The sequence below is a fragment of the Erinaceus europaeus genome, chromosome 3, assembly GCF_950295315.1.
Source record: "Erinaceus europaeus chromosome 3, mEriEur2.1, whole genome shotgun sequence".
Lineage (NCBI taxonomy): Eukaryota > Metazoa > Chordata > Mammalia > Eulipotyphla > Erinaceidae > Erinaceus > Erinaceus europaeus.
This window is the reverse complement of record NC_080164.1, coordinates 156,558,755-156,579,356: the sequence shown is the minus strand read 5'-3', so window position 1 is coordinate 156,579,356 and position 20,602 is coordinate 156,558,755. Positions and strand designations below refer to the sequence as shown.

The 20,602-nt window shown below is 45.0% G+C and overlaps 1 protein-coding gene across 4 annotated transcripts in view; it reads left to right on the top strand.

Moving 5' to 3' along the window:
* The first annotated feature begins 684 nt into the window (after positions 1-684).
* Positions 685-20,602, top strand: part of TBC1D1 (TBC1 domain family member 1) — a 272,373-nt gene continuing 252,455 nt past the window's right edge. The window contains exons 1-2 of one of the 4 annotated variants that reach the window (XM_060188219.1): positions 685-1,338; positions 13,641-14,145. In XM_060188219.1, coding sequence (XP_060044202.1) covers positions 13,729-14,145 — 417 coding nt within the window. In that variant the 5' untranslated portion in view covers positions 685-1,338; positions 13,641-13,728. The remainder of the gene's footprint in view (positions 1,339-13,640; positions 14,146-20,602) is intronic. The other 3 variants (XM_060188218.1, XM_060188220.1, XM_016187994.2) reach the window with 3 other exon arrangements.

Genomic DNA, 20,602 nt, shown 5'->3' with positions numbered 1-20,602 from the left:
AGGGTGCGCTGTAGTCCTAGGAGCCTAGGAGTCCTGTCTTCTCGGGCTCTACAAGGCCGCTGGGAACTTCCCTAAACCTGATTCAAAAGTAAGCACACGAGCACGTGTGTGTGTGTGTGTGTGTGTGTGTGTGTGTGTGTATGTTCGCAAATGCATGCTCACGCGTGTGTGTTCTCAAATGCATGTTCACAAATCCGTGTCTGCGTGAGGTCAGCAAGGAGGAAAAAGGCGCCCCAATCCAGCCTTCTTCTAAGCAAGTCAGAAGTGGCGCTCACCGTTGTGTTTAGGGAAGGGCGGGCCAGTCGCGTGAAGTCACCCGTCTCTGATTTTCCTGCTGCGCCTGCCAGCGCCCCATAGGATGCCAGTGTTCAGTTCACTCCCAGCCATTCTCCAACTGTGGGACAAGAAGGGGTGATGGAGGGCAGGTGGCGTTGTCTCTTCAAAGCGCACCGTGCAGGTCTCCCCACGCCAGCTTTGGAGGGAGACGGCCAGGGTGCAGCTGAGGCAAGGTCACCGTGTGTGGGGTGGGGGGGCGTGGAGAACGGGCTGGCAGTGCCACCTGCTTAGAGCCCCACGGGTCAAGGCGGCTGCAGTGCCACCTGCTATAAATAGGTCGCCGGGGACAGACTGTGCGACCGCACATCCCGCTGCGAGGGCCTCGATCACGCGCGGGGCGCCGCGTCCCCAGAGACCCAGGCGTCGCTGGACCAGGCCCCTGTGCAGACGCAGGATGGGGCGGCATCCCCGGGACCCCTCCTTCCCCCAGCCAGCCAGGCCGGGACTGGAGCCCCTGGGGCCGGCCGGGGATGGCCCGCAAAGCCAGGGGTGAGGTGGGGCTGGGGGAGCTGCAGGAAAGGAGGGCGGGAGGCCGCGGCGGCGCTGCACTGCAGCAGCTGTTCCCGGTGGGTGACTGGCCCGTCCCGGCCGAGCCGCTCGGGCTGTGCCACACGGCGCAGTGGGGAGGGAGGCAGAGCCGCGTCCCCGTCGCAGCTCCCCGGGGACCGAGCGAGGAGATCCCGGCTGCCGCCCGCCCCTCGCCTCCCCCGCGCGCGCCCAGCCCGGGAGGAGGAAACGCGAGCCGCGCGCAGTCACCGCCTCCTCCTCGGCTGCCGCCACCCCCGCGCCTCGGCGCCTGTTGCTGCGGCCGCCTCGGGACCCGCCGAAGCCCTCGCCGCCTCCTGAAGAGGCGGGAACCCGCCCCGGACCCCCCCCCCCCCAGGCCCGCAGCGGCGGGAAGAGCTCAGCCGGCTGGGTAGCATGGACTTCCCGCCCGCCCAGGCCGTCGCGGCGCTGCACTGGGGCACCTGCGTACCCCGGCTCTGAGGCGTCTCGGCTCAGGTAGGCGCCTTCCGGGGCTTTGCCCACGCCCCCTGCTAGCTCCTCCCGGGAGCCCCGGCTGCCCCCATCCCCACGTCCCTTGCAAGTCCCTGCGCTCCGGGCCCGGGGGCGGGGGCGGGTGCGGGGGCGGGGGGGGCGGCAAGCAGGAATCAGCTGCAGCCCGGAGCTGTTCCCGCCATCCTCGCCACGCGCCAGCAAGGGGGTGGGGTGTCTGGGGGGCAGGAAGTTGTCTGCTACCTCGTCTCCCCTACTTGCACGAAAGCGAAACCTTGGCGTCCGGAAAGACCCGGGAGCTTGCTCCTCCCGCCCCTCACCACTCAGGCTCTTGAGCCTCTGCATCTTCCACCCCCATCTCCAGCACCCCATCCCCCAAATGTTCAAGGCTAGTAGGCTGGTAAGGCGAACAAATTCGGGGGAGGGCATTCAGAGTGATTCCCTGCCGCCCTACAAAAAAAAAGTTCAGGGTCCCTCGCAGTAGTAACTTTGGCAGTTGCACCAGTGCGCGCAACATTGCTTTCTATGGGCACATCCTGTACTAAGTCATTTTGAAACTCTGCTGCTTCGAGCAGCTTCCTGGCCGTTCTGTGATTATGGGAATCCCTCAAACTTTACTCATTGTTGTATTAAAAACTTATGATGAAGAAGAAAACAAAAGATGTCATTGTCTTTGAAAGCCATCTCGAAGCAACCTTAATCGTGGTTTTATTTGAAATAGCTTGCTCTCTGGAAGTGACTTTAAAAAGGAAAAAGAAAAAGTCATGCTCTTTTCTTTCCACTGAACAGTTTAATTTCACAGTGTCCTGTATCCATTGGGTAGGAATCCGCTTCAGAGGTCTTTCCTTCTTCTTTTAGACAAAGGGAGGATTTTGTTTCTTAGCCTGATAAGATTTTGGAAGAGCGTTTGCAGGTGACATAGATTAAGAGTTACACCCCCAAAAAACTCAGCTATCTGTACAAGCAGTATAGACTTCTAAACTGTTTTTTTGCACTGTATTTAAATTGAACCACAGGTCTTTGGTTTGTTTTTTATTGTTTTTAAAACAACCCATAAAAAGCCTCTTGAGGAAAACAGAAATCCATTCTCTTTCCCGTATTTGAAGTGGGCTTGGTAGGACTTGGAAAATCGCCACCTCTGGGTTTTGTTGTGTTTAGGGGTGCCTGCTCTGTGTGGGAGGAGTTGGAATGGAAAAGTGGAAGGAGAGCTATTCTAGGAGGCTGGGAATCCACTTTGCAGAAGGACTTTGTGTTTCCTAATTACTCATGTTCTGTCACTCCTTTGGGAAAGGGATCCTAGAGGCAGGCATGTTCCACCTCCTTCTCTTGAGTTGAGATGGATCCTTTGGGTCCTGCTGGGGCTGTGCCACATTACCAGCAACTTCTTGTGAACTCAGAAAGTGTGAGAACAGGAGTTTTTCTTTTTTGTATGGGAAGTGCATTTAAAAGGATTGACTGATTTTGTAAGCAGGTGTTTTACAACTGTTTGTAATGCAGTGCCACTGTCCCATTGCTGCGGGTGGCGGCTTCTACCAATGACAGCAAAATAAAACAATAAACAGTGCTCTCCAGCTAGTCTGTAGGTCACCATGGTCAAAACAAGCTGCTGGACAATGGACACAGCTGGGAATTAAAGGACACTGTGTGACATGTTTAGGGGACACTTTTTGAAGTGAACACAGATAGTGTGCCCTGAACTGTTAAAGGAACACGAGGGGAGCTGAAAGGGACAGCAGTAAATAAGATCAGCAGGCATAATTAAAAACAAATGCTTTTACAGGGATGTGTCTAGCCATGTTCAAAACAGTAAGAAAAGGCCAGGGGGAAAATCGAGTGGTGTAGTTATAAATTGTTAGCATTAAGGTAAATTTTGCTATGGGACCTTCCTTCCCTGTTATACCATTGATTGTCTTTGCCACTCTCTTTTTTCCTCAGGAATTTTAAATTTTATTTGGGAAAATTGAGAACATTCACATGTTGGAATGACCACATTAGAACATGAGAGTGGGAGTCGGTCTGTAGCGCAGCGGGTTAAGCGCAGGTGGCGCAAAGCACAAGGACCGGCATAAGGATCCCGGTTCGAACCCCAGCTCCCCACCTGCAGGGGAGTCGCTTCACAGGCAGTGAAGCAGGTCTGCAGGTGTCTATCTTTCTCTCCTCCTCTCTGTCTTCCCCTCCTCTCTCCATTTCTCTCTGTCCTATCCAACAACGACAACAACAATAATAACTACAACAATAAAACAACAGGGCAACAAAAGGGAATAAATAAATAAAATAATAAAAAAAAGAACATGAGAGTAAGAGAGTAAAAGGGGGGGAGGAAAGGGGGGGAGGAGAGAGAGAGGAGGCTGTGATACTACTTACATGATGATCTGAACCAAGCTTCTCTCTTTTTTTAAAATTTTTTATTTATAAAAAGGAAACATTGACAGAACCATAGCATAAGAGGGATATAGCTTCGCACAATTCCCACCACCAGACCTCCGTATCCCATCCCCTCCCCTGATAGCTTTCCTACTCTTTAACCCTCTGGGAGTATGGACCCAAGGTCATTGTGGGATGCAGAAGGTTGAAGGTCTGGCTTCTGTAATTGCTTCCCCGCTGAACATGGGCTTTGACAGGTCCATCCATACTCCCAGACTGTCTCTCTCTTTCCCTAGTGGGGAAGGGCTCTGGGGAAGCAGAGCTCCAAGGCACATTGGTGGGGTTGTCTGTCCAGCGAAGTCTGGTCAGCATCTTGCTGGCATCTGGAACCTGGTGGCTGAAAAGAGAGTTAATATACAAAGCCAAACAAACTGTTGGACAATTATGGACCTAAAGGCTGGAATAGTGCAGGTGAAACATTGGGGGGTCCTTCATTTTGTAGATAGGTAGTAGGCATATTTTAGTTATATTTCAAAGGGCCTGTAGCTATACTAGTGTTTTTTTGTTTGTTTGTTTTTGCCTGAGCCTAAAATCTGATATGTAGGTGAATCCTAATTATTGTCTGGGGAGATGATGTCATGGCTGGGAAAAGGACCAGAAAGCTGGATCAGGGAAGAGAGTAGCTCCCTAATATGGGAAAGGGATATAAATATTACTGTAAACCCCATCAATTTGATGTGATCTGGAGCCTATAGTTAGCTTAGGAGCCTGTGTGACCTCTACATCCCTCTAGATCTGAGCTCACAGTCTGTGGTCATGAGTGGAACATTCCATGCTGCCCCAGTATCGACCCATCTTCCTCAGGGATATCATAGAGTATGTTGTCCATCCTCCCTTTGGAGGATGGAACATTCTCTACCACTGTTGATCCAGGTTGAGGGCAAGATCCTATGGGGGCCCACAAAGGGGTCTGTTTTGTTGTTCCTGATAGAGATGACCGGAAACAATGGATAGAGGGATTTATTTGAGGTCTAGGCCCATCAAGTCTGTTTGGGAGACTCAGGACTCCCCGATTAGGGCCCCAGCTGTTGGAATGGCCTGATAGTGACTAAAGAGTCATCGTTAAAGTATGCCAGTCTCTTGCCCTTATTCAGCTTTTGCAGTCCTTGCTTTGCTAAGGTTAGCTTTGGAGTGAGTGAGAGAACTGTAATAGGAATTAGGTGAGGAGGGTATCTAAGTCTAAGTGGACACTATTTCATTATGAACTTGATACTGACTCACTAAAGACTATTGTGTATTTTTGCTTTCAGGTATATATTTTGCCCTAATAGATACATGTGAACATATGTTCTATGTAATGGGACCTGGTCTATATCTAGGTTTTGGGACTTTGTTAGGAAGTGAACCTCCTAGAATGAACTTAGAGACTACCGTGAAAGGAAAGGTCTCACCCGAGTAATGAGGGTGAAGGGCTGGCACTCCATGCCTGACGTCTCTGTATACAGTCTGAGGTGAAGCATGCTGAGATGGTTGCATTGATTAGGTTGGAATCAGCGGATGCAATATCATTTGGCCTGACTTGAGAGAAACATGAAGGGAAGTGAGCCCCACCCCAGAGGTTCCAGGATTGGGTGAAACATAGGCTCTATAGACAAAGCGGGAGATTCCTGTTGTCTTAGGGTTTAAGAAGACAGTAGATAGTTATTTCAATAATCACATTGTTTGGCAATTGGGTTAACTTTGAAGAATCCCTTTGTTAGGATTTGCTGTATCAAGCTTCTCTTTTTTAAAAGACTGTGATTACATTACTGGTTGGGTGCAATCATGTTGGTGATAACTTTTTTTTTTTTTTTTTTTTGTCTACGTGTCTTGGTGTTCTGTTCTGAGGACATGAGAAAGAAATAAGCTCCCCCAAGGAAATTCAGCCTGTTCCTTCTCCCTCTGTAATCCAGCTGTTGACACTCCTACTGTCTTGCTTACCTCGAAGCAGTCTGGGCAAGAGTGGCAGAAGTACCAATTAGATGACCTTTCTGTGCAAAGTCGGGTATAAGTAGGCAACTCTTTTGTACATAGATCTAGATTCTTCCAGAATTTTCTACTGGCAAGCCATAGTGAGTGCTACAACCGAGCAAACAGCTTGATACCTGGTCCCCATTCATGCTGGTACTACCATCCTCAAGTGGGTTTTGCCTTTGAATCTGATTTTAATCAGTTTTACAGAATGAGAACTCCCTGAAAACTCTTTTACTCCCTTCCCAGCATTCCTCTGTTGGCTTCCAAGCATCACTCTTCAAATTTTCCGGGTGACCTCATATACCCATTTTGGGGCTCTACTCTGTTGATGTATGGGTGCCTTGGCATGATCTGCTTTGCCCTTTTTGTCTCTTGTGTTGCCCTTCTCAAGTTTAATGGCTACATTAGTCTCCGTACTTGATATGCCTCCCGGCCTTTTCTTGTCTTGGTTGTCAAAACTGGAGCAGTTCACACAGCAGCCCTCGGTATTCCTGCATGATGGTGATGGCAGTAGACTTAGGTTTCCAATGCTGGCCTGTTACCTTATAGTTGGGTTTTCCTTTCATCTCCAGCTCACATTCCAAAAAAAATTTTTCTCAACTGAATTCTTCATGAAAGATATGCACCTTTCCCTTTTCGAGGTTTTTGCTGTTTTCAAGTTCAGGCTTCCATTTAATACATTCTTAAATTTCGAGGCAATATCTTCCTTTTCAAGTGTGGGCTGTGTAGAAGGAGAAATGTGTCACATTTGGGCCATTTGAAATGATCCTGAAACTTAGCTTTCTGTAAGGCTGTGCAAAAAAAAGTAGGAAATATGTTTTAGTACCAACAAAAAGGCATTTCATTTTGAGTGCACCTGTTTCCTTTTGGGACAAATTGCAGCTATTTTTCCACCTAAAAAGGGAATGTATGTGTTTAACAGTTTCTTGCGTACAAACAGTGAATCTAAATCTCCAAAGTAGATAAGTGCTTGCTTACCGGTTGTTGAAATATCAGTTTCTTATGGTCCAACCTTATCCCTTCTGATTGTTGGTGAAGGGTGGGGTAGGGTGGGGTGGAGAGAAAGAAGGAGAAAGGGGAGAGTGGACAACATAAACAGGGTTATCCAGGAGTCGTGTTGTAGTACAGCAGGCTAAGCGCACATGGCTTGAAACTTGAGGACTGGCTTAAGGATCTTGGTTCAAGCCCCCAGCTCCCCACCTGCAGGGGGGTCACTTCACAAGCGGTGAAGCAGGTCTGCAGGTGTCTATCTTACTCTCACCATCTCTGTCTTTCCCTCCTTTCTCCATTTCTCTCTGTCCTATCCAGTAACAACAACATCAATAATGACAATAATAACAACCACAATAGTGATAAAAGCAAGGGCAACAAAAAAAAGAAAATAAAGAAAATATAAAAAAAACAGGGTTATCCAAGTGTGTTGTCAAATTAGTAAATATATACATGTAAAGTCATTAGTGCTGGTGCACATTCAATACTCAGTAAGTGTTACTTGTTGCTGTTATTACATTTATTTGCTTTTACATGGGTAAAATGTAACTTTGACGCTAGATTGGGATTACTGAAACTAAGCAAAATTTAGATAGAAAACCAGTTTTGTTAATCTCCTACAAACATATTTTAGAGATATATTTCCTTCTAGACATATGGCTACATTGTAAAATTTGGGCATAAGGTCTAGATTCATATCCTGACTCCCTCATTTATTGGCGGGGGTGGGGTGGGTGGGTGGGTGGTGAGCTAACAAGGATATTGGGACATGTTGCTGAGGAATTATTCTGATGCAGTCTCCGCCCCCAGGTTTTACCATGCCCCAGGCGAAATCCTAGCAGTGCCCCCTTCAACCAATCCTGGTCCCACATGGCACCCCTGGTTGTCACCCAATAAAAAGCCCCCTTACCCCCTACCCTCTCCCTGGGCTCTCTGCTCCCCCTCTCGCAGATCTCTCTCCCTTCTCTTGCCCCGTGGTCAGGTAGTGGGGACGGCCATTGTCGGCTGACTCCACGTGGCCTGAGCCACCCCCCCATCCTATAATAAAGAGTTGTGTACCCCCTTGCTCTGGACTTCCCCTCTCTTCTCCGCAGTGATGTCGGGCCACAACAACAGGGACAAGGACAACATGTCAATAAAACCTCAGGGTGCTAAGTAATACCTGAAGATTATTTAGGCCTTGCCCCTCCCCCTTTAGCTGGTGCCATAAAGTAGAAGAGAATGCAAAAAGTGACAGTGGCATTTGAAAGGACTAGTCTTGTATTGACTGAATATTTCCAAAACATCGTTGATTTTTCTGTTAAATTAGCGAGGAGCTACCCCTGACTTCAGTTGCTCAGTATGATGGTGAAATTGCCCTAAAAGTCTCTGGCTCCTGTGGATGACTCGTGGGTGAACAACACACTGTCCCTATTGGGGTGGGACTGACTCTGTGACAGAAGTGGACAAATAGTAAAGCCAAACTGGTGGGTTTACTGCTTGAGATTATTCAGGTGACAGTTTAGTTCTGTTCAGCTGCACACCCACTCTCTCTGGAGTAAAGAACAGAAACGGTAGACCATTGGTCTTCAAGGGGAAGTCTTACTGATCCTGTTTACCCTTCCCTTCTTCATTCTTCTTTTCTCCCCTCTCTCCCACTAGCAACCAAAGAGGGTCAGGTTAGAACTTTAGAGGCTGTGGTACTTCAGTGACTGGTAAGTCCCTGTCCTCCTTGGGGCTTGTCTACAGGGCTTGGGATGAGAGGGGGTTCCCAGTAGCAGCCTAACTCCCACCAGCGCTTCTCTCACTTCCTGATCAATAACCCCCATCTTTTCATCATGTACCTCCCCCACATTTACATCCGAGAAAGGAGAGCAGCTTTCTATCCCCGCACAATGCCGAGGACATTTGGTATTATACATTGTGATAATTAGATTCACCAGATTTTAGAGATTGAAGAAAACTTGGGGACAATCTTGTTCTGTTGCCTCAGAGGAAGCAACTGGCTTGTTCAGCTTCATGCCTGGAAAGTGTTCTCATGAGGAAACTGAGGTTCGCTTCAGCTCTTGGATGAGACCCAGGGAGTCATATTATCCTAACTCCTACCAGACTTGGACAAGCCACTTCACTTCTCCAGACCCAGTTTTTTGATTTCTAAAATGAGTGGGTGGGGGTGGGTGGGAATGGGGAGCATTTCAAAATGGCGGGAGGGCTCAGGAGATAAGAGTAATGGTTATGCAAAAAGACTGTTACTCTTGAGGCTCTGAGGTACCAGATTCATTCCCCAGCACCGCCATAAACCTGAGCTGAGCAGTGCTCTTTCCTCTCCCTCAACCTTTCCCTCTCTCTCCATCTCTCTTATTAAAATAGAATAAAGAACAATTTGAAAAAATAATAAATGACTGAAATGACATTTTCTAGCTTTAAGGTATTATGGTTCTGTGTGCATACTCCCATGGACATTTAGTAGGCTTCACTGGCAAGATGATGGAAACTGCTCTAATGAAAGAGTGTCTATGCTTTGGCACTGAGTATGTTTCTGGACCCTGGTAGGTAGCCAGTGGTGGAATGCAGAGGTCTCTGTCAGGGGCAAAGCTTGTTCACAGATGGCTGTGCTAGCAAGAACCCCTCTAGAAGCTTGCTTGAACAACAGATCATAGTGTTTCTTGATGAAATTAGGAAGCAAAAGAGGCCTCTTGGAAAAGGTGGTTTTGCCCAGAGCTTAAGGAATGGTTAAGCTTTTTGTGCAAATAATGTTGACTGAGAGGGCATACAATTTTAAGTATTGTTGGGTAGTATGCCAGCTCCCCCTGGCTTCTGCTTAACCATATGCCTATATAGGGATTGATTTGTTCCCATTCAAAGCTTTGGTCTATTTACATAAATCACTTTTACATTTACATAAAGCACCACACTCCCTCCAGGGCATTGGTGGTTTAGTGGTAGAATTCTCACCTGCTCCACTCCCTCTCCTTGTCACACACTGATCCTCTCTTTGTCATACCCTGATTTTCACCAGTCACTTTTCTCTCCACCCTCTCTGCATCACAGTCTGTTCCCACCCTACTGGGCTAGTATATTTATAAGGACAAGATTGTAGTTTTTAGGTTAGTTTAGCTTAGCTCGGCTTAGATTGTGCTGCGTCCTGCATGAATAAAGAGATACTGCCTACAGCTTAACCATGAGTCCCTGGTCGTCTGTTACCCGCCAGTGAAGCCAGCCCGACGAAAACAACATAGCCCAGCGAAAACAACAAAGTATAATGGGTTGTTAGTATTATTTTGAATAGTTCATATATTTTATGGCATTTTTAAAATTTCTACCCCAAGGGGTTAGGGCAGTAGTACACCGGGTTAAGCGTACACAGTACTATGCTCAAGGACCCAGACTCGATTCCCTGCTCCCCATCTGCAGGGCAGTGAAGCAGGTCTGCAGGTGTCTAATCTTTCTCTGTCTCCCTCTCCTCTCTCAATTTCTCTCTCTCCTATCCAATAAAAATAGAAAGAAAAAAAAAAAACCTACCCCACACTTCTGTTCTCTAGGAACTTTATATTGGAAGGGAATGCAGTTTCTTTCCTTGTCTGCCCACATTTCTATGAGTCTTATATCAACAGACTCTGAAATACTTCATTGTGGCTACATCTGAGATGGGACTTTTTTAAAATAGTTTTTAGTCAGTGCTGAGGTTCAGTCTTTCTCTCTACAGGAAAACTTAAGAATTTGATAATGAGTTATTTACTAAATAAGGAAATGATTTGTGTGTGTGTGTGTGTGTGTGTGTGTGTGTGTTTTGCTATGTGTCTATCCTCATGTAAGGCCAATGAGAGCAGTTCTGTTTTCATGACTTCTACCATGTTAATATCAGTCTTGTTTTCACCAATAGATCTCTGGTATATTCTTTGCAATAATTCTAGTGCTTCTTTAAACATGTCTTGGGATTAGCAGCTGTCAACGGTTAGACATTGAAACAGATTCAGTTACAGAAGTGGAAGTTGAGTCAGACACTTAATGCCATTTTCACCTGTGTGTGTGCGCGTGAGAGAGAGAGAGACTATTATTTATAGTCTTTTCATCATCAAAAAAGTTATTTTTAAAGAAAAGACAAGGAATAGAGTTTCAAACTCTAAAGTATGAGTTTGGTTTTGAACTTTTGGATATTTAAAAATAAAAATTAGGGGCTAGTTGGTGGCACACCTTATAGTACACAGAGACCTAGGTTCAAGTCACCGGTCTCCATCTACCGGGGGAGGCTTCATGAACTGTGAAGGTGCAGGTGTCTCTCTGTCCCTCTCTATATCCCCCACTCCTTCTCATTTTTTCTCTGACCTATCAAATTTTAAAAAGTTACTAAATAAATATATTAAAAATTACCTCTGAGCAATGTTCAGTTATGTATTAAAAATTCACTGAACATTTAGGCAAATATATCACATAGGAAAACAGTAAAATGGGTTGTTTCCTGGAAAGGTTTAGAATTGGAATATTGGGGGCCAAATGGTGGTACACCCAGTTGTTTGCACATGTCACCATGTGCAGGGACCTGGGTTCAAGCCGCTGGTCCCCACCTGTAGGAGAGAAGCTTCACAAGTGCTAAAGCAGTGCTACAGCTCTCTCTTTTCTTTCTCTTTCCCTTTATATCTCCTCCTCCCCTCTCCATTTCTCTTTGTCCCTATCAAATAAACTATTTTTTAAAAGGCAGTTCAGGTTTCATATTTTAAAAATTAAAAAAAGAATTTGAATATTGGTTTTAGAAACCTTAAACCTTAAGAGTTTAAAAAGCTTAAGAAGGTTGGAGATGTAGCATAATGGATATGCAAACAACTTTCATGCCTAAGCCTCTCTGGACTGGTTCAATTTCCAGCACCACCTATAAGCCAGAGCCGATTAGTGTTCTAGGCTTTCTCTCTCTCTTTCTGTAGGTGTCTCTCATAAAAAAATTTTTTAGTCTTTTTTTTCAAAAATTTTTTTATCTTATTTATTTACTTACTAGATAGAAAGAGCCGGAAATTGAGAGGAATGGAGAGACAGAGAGGGAGAGATACAAAGAGACATTTGCAACCCTGCTTTACCACTCATGAAGCTTTCTCCCTACAGGTGGGGACTGGGGGCTTGAACGTGGGTGCTTGTGCATTGTAATGTGCTCAACCAAGTGTGCCACTACTTGGCTCCTTCTCATTAATAAAAAAAGCTTAAGAAGTCTTACTGAGAGACCTCTTCAGGCATTTAAATTAGATTTGATGATCAGGCACACAGTGCAGAGAGATGTGGTTATTGATGCCCTTAATCAGCTTGCAAGAAAGAAGTAGTTGTTTGAGGTAGGACTTAAGTATGAGTTGGCAGGGGTTCAGAGGATAACCAGGGAGATCACTAGGATGGGATCATGCTTTCTCGTGTATCTGCATATCTTGTGGGCAGTGGTACAGTTGTGGAAGATAGAAAGTGAGAAGGTGATTTCCAGGGGTTAAGCACACGTGGCGCAAAGCTCAAGAACTTGAGGAAGGATCCCAGTTCAAGCCCCCCGGCTCCTTACCTGCAGGGGAGTCGCTTCACAGTTGGTGAAGCAGGTCTGCAGGTGTCTAGCTTTTTCTCCCTCTCTCTTCTCCCCCTCCTCTCTCCATTGCTCTCTGTCCTATCCAACAACAACGGCATCAATAACAACAGCAATAACTACAATAAAAAAAAAGGGCAACAAAAGGGAAAATAAATAAATAAATGTATTTTTAAAAAACTGGCTTCGCGGCCGGGTGGTGGCTCACCTGGTTGAGCGCGTGTACTACAATGTGCAAGGACCCAGGTTCGAGCCCCCGGTCCCACCTGCAGGGGGAAAGCAGGGCTGCAGGTGTCTCTCTATCTCTCTCTCTCTCTTTCACCCCCTCCCTCTTGATTTCTGGCTGTCTCTATCCAATAAATAAAGATAATAATAAATTTAAAAAATAAAAAATAACTGGTTTCACTATATAATAGCTGGTGCCAAACTTTAAAAAGAAAAGAAAAAAGAAAGTGTTTTCCTTCAGCAAATGGCCTACCAGCTTGCTTTCCCTTATAAAATATTTGGGCTCCCATAGTTCAGGTGTCACTGACCTGTGCCGATCTCCTGGTTACTCTGATTGCTCTGAGTAATAAATTGTCTTTTGACTCAGTCAGTCTCTGGGGTTTCACGTCTTCCACCAGCAGGCTGGTGAAATGTCGGAAAATGTAGGAAAGAAGGAATTTTAGAGGTATAGTAGGCAGGAACTGGATTCTGGAGAGACTTTATCTGCTTTGTAAAAGAGTCTAGATTATAATGGGGGTAGCTACTGAGGGGTTTCTAGCAGAGAAGTAACTTGCAGGGCAGATGAGAGTTATTAGTACTGAATCTGATCACATAGGAAAAACAGTTCCTTGAAAAATATGTTAAAGAATGCAGCAGGGTTTCAAGCTGTCTGAACAATGCTCAGTGCTGTATCATTTTCTTTCTTTCTTCCTTTCTTTCTCCCTTCCTTCCTTCCTACCTCCCTTCCTTTCTCTCTCTCTTATTTATTTATTTATTTATTTATTTATTTATTTATTTATTTATTTATTTTTACCAAAGTACTGTTCAGCTCTGGTTTATGGTGGTGCAGGGGATTCAACCTAGGACTTTCAGGCATGAGAATCTCTTTGCATAACCATTATGCTATCTACCCCTGCCCCAGTGCTATCAAGCTTAGTACTACTTCTGTGACACTTGTGTTTTACAGGACTTTCCTGCTGTAATCTTTGCAGTGAGTGTGACAGATGTGGCATTTCCAGGTTTATTTGTGATTCAGTGTCAAGAAAGCTCTTCTTAGGCCAAGAAGCTCATTTGAGCTATTATCTTTTTCTTCCTATGTTTGCATTTCAGATTTTTTTAAGTTCTTCTGAAATAGCAACTCTCTGAAAGTAGTTAAGTAACTATTGCTGTGACTTGATTACCTTCTAACGCCTCTGGTTTTCTCCCCCAGGAGTCTACGTCAGAGGCGTGTGGAAGAGACTGGTCTAAAATAGAAATACAACGGCAGCGTTGTGCTGAGTTTGCAGGCCTTTCCCAAGATGGAACCCATAACGTTCACAGCGAGGAGACACCTGTTTCCGAATGACATGTCGGTGGACTTTGGCCTTCAGCTGGTGGGCTCTTTGCCAGTGCATCCTCTCACCACCATGCCCATGCTGCCCTGGGTGGTGGCAGAGGTGCGGCGGCTCAGTGGGCAAGCCTCTAGGAAGGGGCCTGGTCCCAAGCAAGTCCGGCTTTGTGTTTCGCCTTCTGGACTGAGATGTGAACCTGATCCGGGGAAAAGTCAGCAGTGGGATCCACTGATCTGTTCTAGCATCTTTGAGTGTAAACCTCAGCATGTTCACAAACTGATTCACAACAGCCACGATCCAAGTTACTTCGCTTGTCTGATTAAGGACCGCGTGGCCCACAGACAGAGTATCTGCTATGTGTTCAAAGCCGATGATCAAACAAAAGTAAGTGGAGGTGGAGATCCAAAAGATAGAGGTGTGGCTAGAACATTTTTATTTCGTGTATGTTTGTTTTAAGTGGTTGGAGTGACTAAGAGAGAGATAGTGTTACTATCATTTCACTGATTTATGGGGATAATTAGCAGTTTTAAGAACATTTGGTATCAGATAATTATGAGTTTATGGGCTCAGGAAAAAAAATCAATAGAGAAACCAGTCTGAACTTATAATAAAGAGGTTTAATTCTTAGGGCTCAGTTCATCTCAGGGTGGCAATCTGAAACACTATGCTTCTAACAGAAATGTGTATGTGAATCACCTGGGGATCTTGGTAAAATGTAAATACTGACTGTGGCCCTGAAATGTGGCCCTAAGACTGAATTTCTCACAGGCTACCCGGTGAGGGTGATACGCCTTTGCAGATGGTGTTTTCAGCAGTAAGTTCTAGATCAGTGAGTGCCACATTTTTGGATCCTATTAACAAGAAATATCTATCTATCTGTTTACTTCAAGATGTGGCTTAGTAAAATATTGAATGAGAAGTAGTGAAAATGCTGTCACTTCTGCTGGTTTCTTGTTCATTGTACTTGCATTGGGATCAAATTTTTCCGTTCTTTGTGGGATTCACTTAAAGCCATATGTACATTTTGTGACTATTAATTTAGATAGAAATTGAAAATAAGGGGGCCAGGAGGTGGTGCATCCGGTTAAGCACACATAGTACTAAGCTCACAGACCTGCACAAAGACCTGGTTTCAAGCCCCAGGCTCCCCAGCTGCAGCTGGGTCCCTTCACAAGTCGCAAAGCAGGTCTGCAGGTGTCATTCTCTTCCCCTTGTCTATCTCCCTTCCCCTCTTAATTTCTCTTTCTTTCTTTCTTCCTTCCTTCCTTCCTTCCTTCCTTCCTTCCTTCCTTTCTTTCTTTCTTTCTTTTTTAATATTTATTTATTCCTTTTTGTTGCCCTTGTTTTATTGTTGTAGTTGTTGATGTCATCGTTGTTGGATAGGATAGAGAGAAATGGAGAGAGGAGGGGAAGACAAAGATGGGAAGAGAAAGGTAGACACCTGCAGACCTGCTTCACCGCCTATGAAGCGACTCCCCTGCAGGTGGGGAGCTGGGGGCTCCAACCAGGATCCTTCCTCTGGTCCTTGCGCTTTGTGCCACATGCACTTAACCCACTGCTCTACCTCCCGACTCCCCCCCTCCTCAATTTCTTTCTGCCATATCAAATAAAATGGGAAAAAATGGCTTCCAGGAGCAGTGGATTCATAGTGCTGGCACAGAGCGCCAGCGATAATCCTGGACGGCAAAAAAAAAAAAAAAAATCAGAAATAGTACCCACTTTTTTTGTGCAAGTACTTTCTCAATAGAGCCTCTGTAAACTGCAATCTGGTACAGTCTGCAGGATGCAGTCAGATAGGTGTGGGCATCACTGCTCAAGCCATGAACCCAGAATGCACACACTTGTGCTCCAGTAATCACACTTACCCAGTTGGTTGGTTGCATTGGGTCCTGAGTGGGAATCGGTGATGAATGTCGGGAAACAGAAATAGACGTGCTGTCACTTTCTCCTTACACCCTACTGTGGCTTTACAAACCCCCTAGTGTGCAAGAACCTCCTTTAGAAATTAATGTTCTGAGTGACTAGATAGATTTAGGGAGAATCACTTTTGTTTGCTCATGCATTGCTCATTTATTTATTCCTTGGCTGCTGCTCCAGGTACTGTGCAAAAGATTAGCTCTGGCTATCAGGGTAGCAGAACCACCAGTTGGTAAATATCCAGTGGTCCAGTAATAGGCATGATAGGCAGACAGAGTGCAGAGCCTGACACCCTGAGTGTTAGGAAGAATTTTTGAAGTTAAAGCTAATGCAGAGTTAAAAACCAGCATCTCATACAGAAGGCTGGATTTCTTCATATTTAAGTCATTAGGTGCTGTGAGCCATGCACCACTAATGGACAGGCAGCATTGCCATTCAGAGCTACCAAGTTCCTGAAAAAGTCAATTTATTATTATTTTTTTTTATTATTTTTTTTCCTCCAGGGTTATTGCTGGGCTCGGTGCCTGCACCATGAATCCACCGCTCCTGGAGGCCATTTTTTTCCCTTTTTGTTGCTCTAGTTGTTGCAGCCTCGTTGCGGTTATTATTGCCATTGTTGACGTTGCTTTGTTGTTGGATAGGACAGAGAGAAATGGAGAGAGGAGGGGAAGACAGAGAGAGAGGGGAGAGAAAGATAGACACCTGCAGACCTGCTTCACCGCCCGTGAAGCGACTCCCCTGCAGGTGGGGAGACGGGGGCTCGAACCGGGATCCTTATGCCGGTCCCTGCGCTTTGTGCGCTTAACCTACTGCACCACCGCCCGACTCCCGTCAATTTATTATAAATACCTTTGCCGACTATAAACTGGATGGCCCCAGGCAACACAGAGACCGTCCATCTGTCAAATGGGATGATTAGAGTCTCTCGGAGGATTGCTGGGAGGACTAAGAAGTCTAGAACAAGGACTTGAAATTTAGCAGGCATTTATAGCCAGATGATGTTTACATTCAAGACAGTTTTCCTTGGAGCAGATTGTATGCTAATCTCAAGTTTTAGGAAGAAAGGGAAACTGAGTATGTCTACAGCTCTTGAGGTGAGCTCTTGGTCATTCTTGAATAACACGGATACATAGTAAACTGCAGAAATCAAATAATCAATTACTCTGCCCCCTTTCCTTCTTCTCAAAATGAGGCAGACTGCCAGGATTTAAGGAAGCAAACAAATACACACTGACCCTGGCCTGCAAATACTTTACTTTTTTTCTTTTCTTTTGGCCTCCAAGGTTATCACGGGGGCTTGGTGCCAGCACTATGAATCCACTGCTCCCGGTGGCCATCTTTTTCTTTTTTCCATTGTTGTTGTTGCTGTTATTGTTGTTGTTGGGTAGGACAGAGAGAAATTGAAAGAGGAGGGGAAGATAGGGGGAGCAAAGGATAGACACCTGCAGACCTGCTTTACCACTTGGGAAGTGACCTATCTGTGCAGGTGGGGAGCCGGGGGCTCCAACTGGGATCCTTGCACCTTCCTTGCACTTCGCACTGAGCTTAACCTAGTCCGATACCGCCCAGCACCCTGTACTTTTAAAAGTTCTTTGGACTTTTGATTTGATCAGAACACAGCTTTACACTTGCATTTGTACTGATAAGGACCCCAAGTCCCTGACTGGACAGAACTAATCAATGAAAATGACTACAGTGAAGCCCACTTTGACTTATAATTCCCTTTCTCTTTATTGTTATGCTAAGAATTCCTTCCCGTGGTCTGGGAGGTGATGTAATGGATAAAGCATTGGATTCTCAAGCATGAGGTCCTGAGTTCAATCCTTGGCAGCACATATACCAGAGTGATATCTGGTTCTTTCTCTCCTATCTTTCTCAGTAATAAATAAAATCTTAAAAAAAGAATTCTTTACCTAACAATATTTTCCCACTATTTTCTGTGCATGCAGTGTATAATCAGTGTGTTCCTCAGCTGCACAAGCTAACTACCCCATCCCACCCTCCACGCCCAACCCCCACCCCCACCCCCCACCCTGGTCATCAATCTGCATGATTCTTCCTGGAACACTAGATTTGTATTTGTATAGCCACTTACTGCTCATCCTCATCTGCATAAACCTAGACCCCGTGGCCTCTTTTTTTGAAGCTTGCTCAATGGCCTATGCTATCTAGACATGCTCCCCAGTTTGTAAGTTGCCTTTTTAGCAATCAAACCTTTCTTTTTTATTCAGCTGTTCCTGTGGTTTTTGATGACACCAGTAATTGGGCAGATTCTAGAATGAAAAGCAGAGAATTGAACAGTCTGGACTCTAGGCCAGCTCTATATAAGGGCTGAGTTTCCTTGGGGAGAATTTTGTGTTGTATGCTCTGCCAGCACCTCACGCTTATAATTCTTTCCCCAAACCTCTTATGCCAATTTGAAAATAGACTTGTGGCCAGCCTTTCAGATACCTGACAAGACATGAAGATTTATAACTAGATTCTGCACTGGAGCTTCTAGTCTTACTGAAAGTTAAGAATTGGCTCTATTCTGGATTCTCCAAAACCATGGCAGAAATATGAATTCTTTCTTACTAGTTGTTTTTGGCTTGTATATAGTTTTTGCAAACAAATAGTCAGCACTTTAAGTAATAAATTACTGTCTTCCTGCCAATTTTTAAAAGAGAAGTTTGTAACCTAGCCACCTCAATCAGAAATTCTGTTATTAGAAATTAAATGGTGACTCAAAATTGACCATAATTATCAATTTTCTATATGTATTTTATGTTTTTTATGCTTTCAGTATATTTTTTATGGCATTGTATCTCATAGGAGGGGATTATCTACTGTAGGAACATGTTAATCTATGTCATCATGTCTCTGGACTATTTATAGCATTCACTCAGTGAAATAATTCTCCAGATTAAGGCCTCTTCAAAATAGATGATGTTAACAGCAACTGTGTTTGCCAGAGGCAATTTGTACATTTACTTCCAGGATCATGAACACAAAGCTGCTGTTTGGAGGACATCACTGGTCAGCATGGAAGATGTTTTATTGAAGACTGTGTAAGGAGAAGAGCCACATAGAGGTCATTGTACTAGCACAACATGGGATTGTTTCCCAGCCTGTGCTCGACAGGTCACATTCAGTGTATTCCACAGAGACTTGCACAATCAGAATACATGAGGGTCTTCTTTCAAGCCCTTTTTATGCTTAAAAGTTTTGAAGATCTTGGGCTGGGTAGTGGTGCACCCAGTTAAGTGCACATAATATTAACCACAAGGATCCCTGCAAGGACCCAGGTTCAAGCCCCTACTCCCCCAACCTGTAGCAAGGATGCTTCACAAGTGGTGAAGCTGGTCTGTAGGTGTCTGTCTTTCTCCTTATCTCCACCTTGCCTTCTCAATTTCTCTTTGTCCTAACAAATAAAATAGAAAAAATACAAGTGATTGCTGGGAGTGGTGGGTTTGTAGTGTCAGCACTGAGCCTGGAGGCAAAATTAATTAAATTAAAAAAAAGCAAATTCTGAAGATCTCAAAGAACACTAGTCAATGTGGATTTTTATCTATCAATACATACTGCCTTAGAAATTATTAAAGCGGGGAAGCAATTACAGAAGCCAGACCTCCTACCTTCTGCATCTCATAATGACCCTGGGTCCACACTCCCAGAGAGTTAAAGAATAGGAAAGCAATCAGGGGAGGGAATGGGATACAGAGCTCTGGTGGTGGGAATTATGTGGTGGGAATTGTGTGGAGTTGTATCCCTCTTATCCTATGGTCTTAGTGTTTCCGTTTTATAAATCAAAAAAAAAAAGGAGTTGGGTGGTAGCGCAGCAGGTTAAGCACAGGTGGCACAAAGAGCAAGGACTGGCATAAGGATCCAGGTTCTAGCCCCCGGCTCCCCACCTGCAGGGGAGTTACTTCCCAAGTGGTGATGCAGGTTTGCAGGTGTCTTTCTCTCCCCCTCTCTGTCTTCCCCTCCTCTCTCCATTTCTCTCTGTTCTATCCAACAATGATGACAACAACAATAATAACTACAACAATAAAACAACAAGGGCAACAAAAGGGAATAAATAAATAAAATTAAAAAATATTCTAGAAGAAAGAAATTATTAAACTTAAATTGGGAACTTAAAGTTACTTGATTTTGGGGGCACCTGGTCTTTCTTATGTCTGCAGTTCTACAACTCTTGGAACACTTTTTTTTTCCTCCTCTGCCAGGAGCCATTTCTCTGCTTGATAGATGATAAGCTTTGAAACAATGGAAGTCCTTGAGACAAGTTTCATTCCCCCCTGGGCAGGCCATTTCCCCTTAGGTAAACCATATATCAGTAATCAAGTGAGTCAACACACAGTTTGGTTCCTGCCATTTGTTGCAAGGAACATTCCTCTTTGAAGTTTGCTCCCCCTTCCCCTCCTCCAGCACTTCCCCCTCCTTCCCCAAAGCCTTATAATGCCTGTGTTCACAATAAAATTTAGAGCTTGATCAGAAACTTGACTTGCTCTCGTTCTTCGCGTCTCTTGTCCCTATCATTTCAGGTCTCATTGGGTTGCTAGCCCCTGCTCACCGCCCTGCTGGCCGGGGCACTCCTCAATTTCAGATAGAAACAGAGAGTGAGTGAGACAGAGAATAAAGGAGAGAACACAACACTGCCACCCACCCTTCATGAAACATCCTCTGGTACTGTGCTTGGTGCTCCCATGTGGTCTCAGGGGGCTCAGACTTTCCAGCACCTCACACTTTTAATTCTTTCCCCAGACCTCTTATGCCCATACGTAAGAGTTATAGTGTGTGCTCCCTTTGATGGGTGACCCCCCAAAGATGTTACTTTACTTAAGAAGAAAAGTAATAATTTCCTTACATATCAGCACAAATGTTTTTGTGATGAAAACTCTCAAAGACATTAGTGACAAGTGTTATAATATCTGTTGTGCCAATC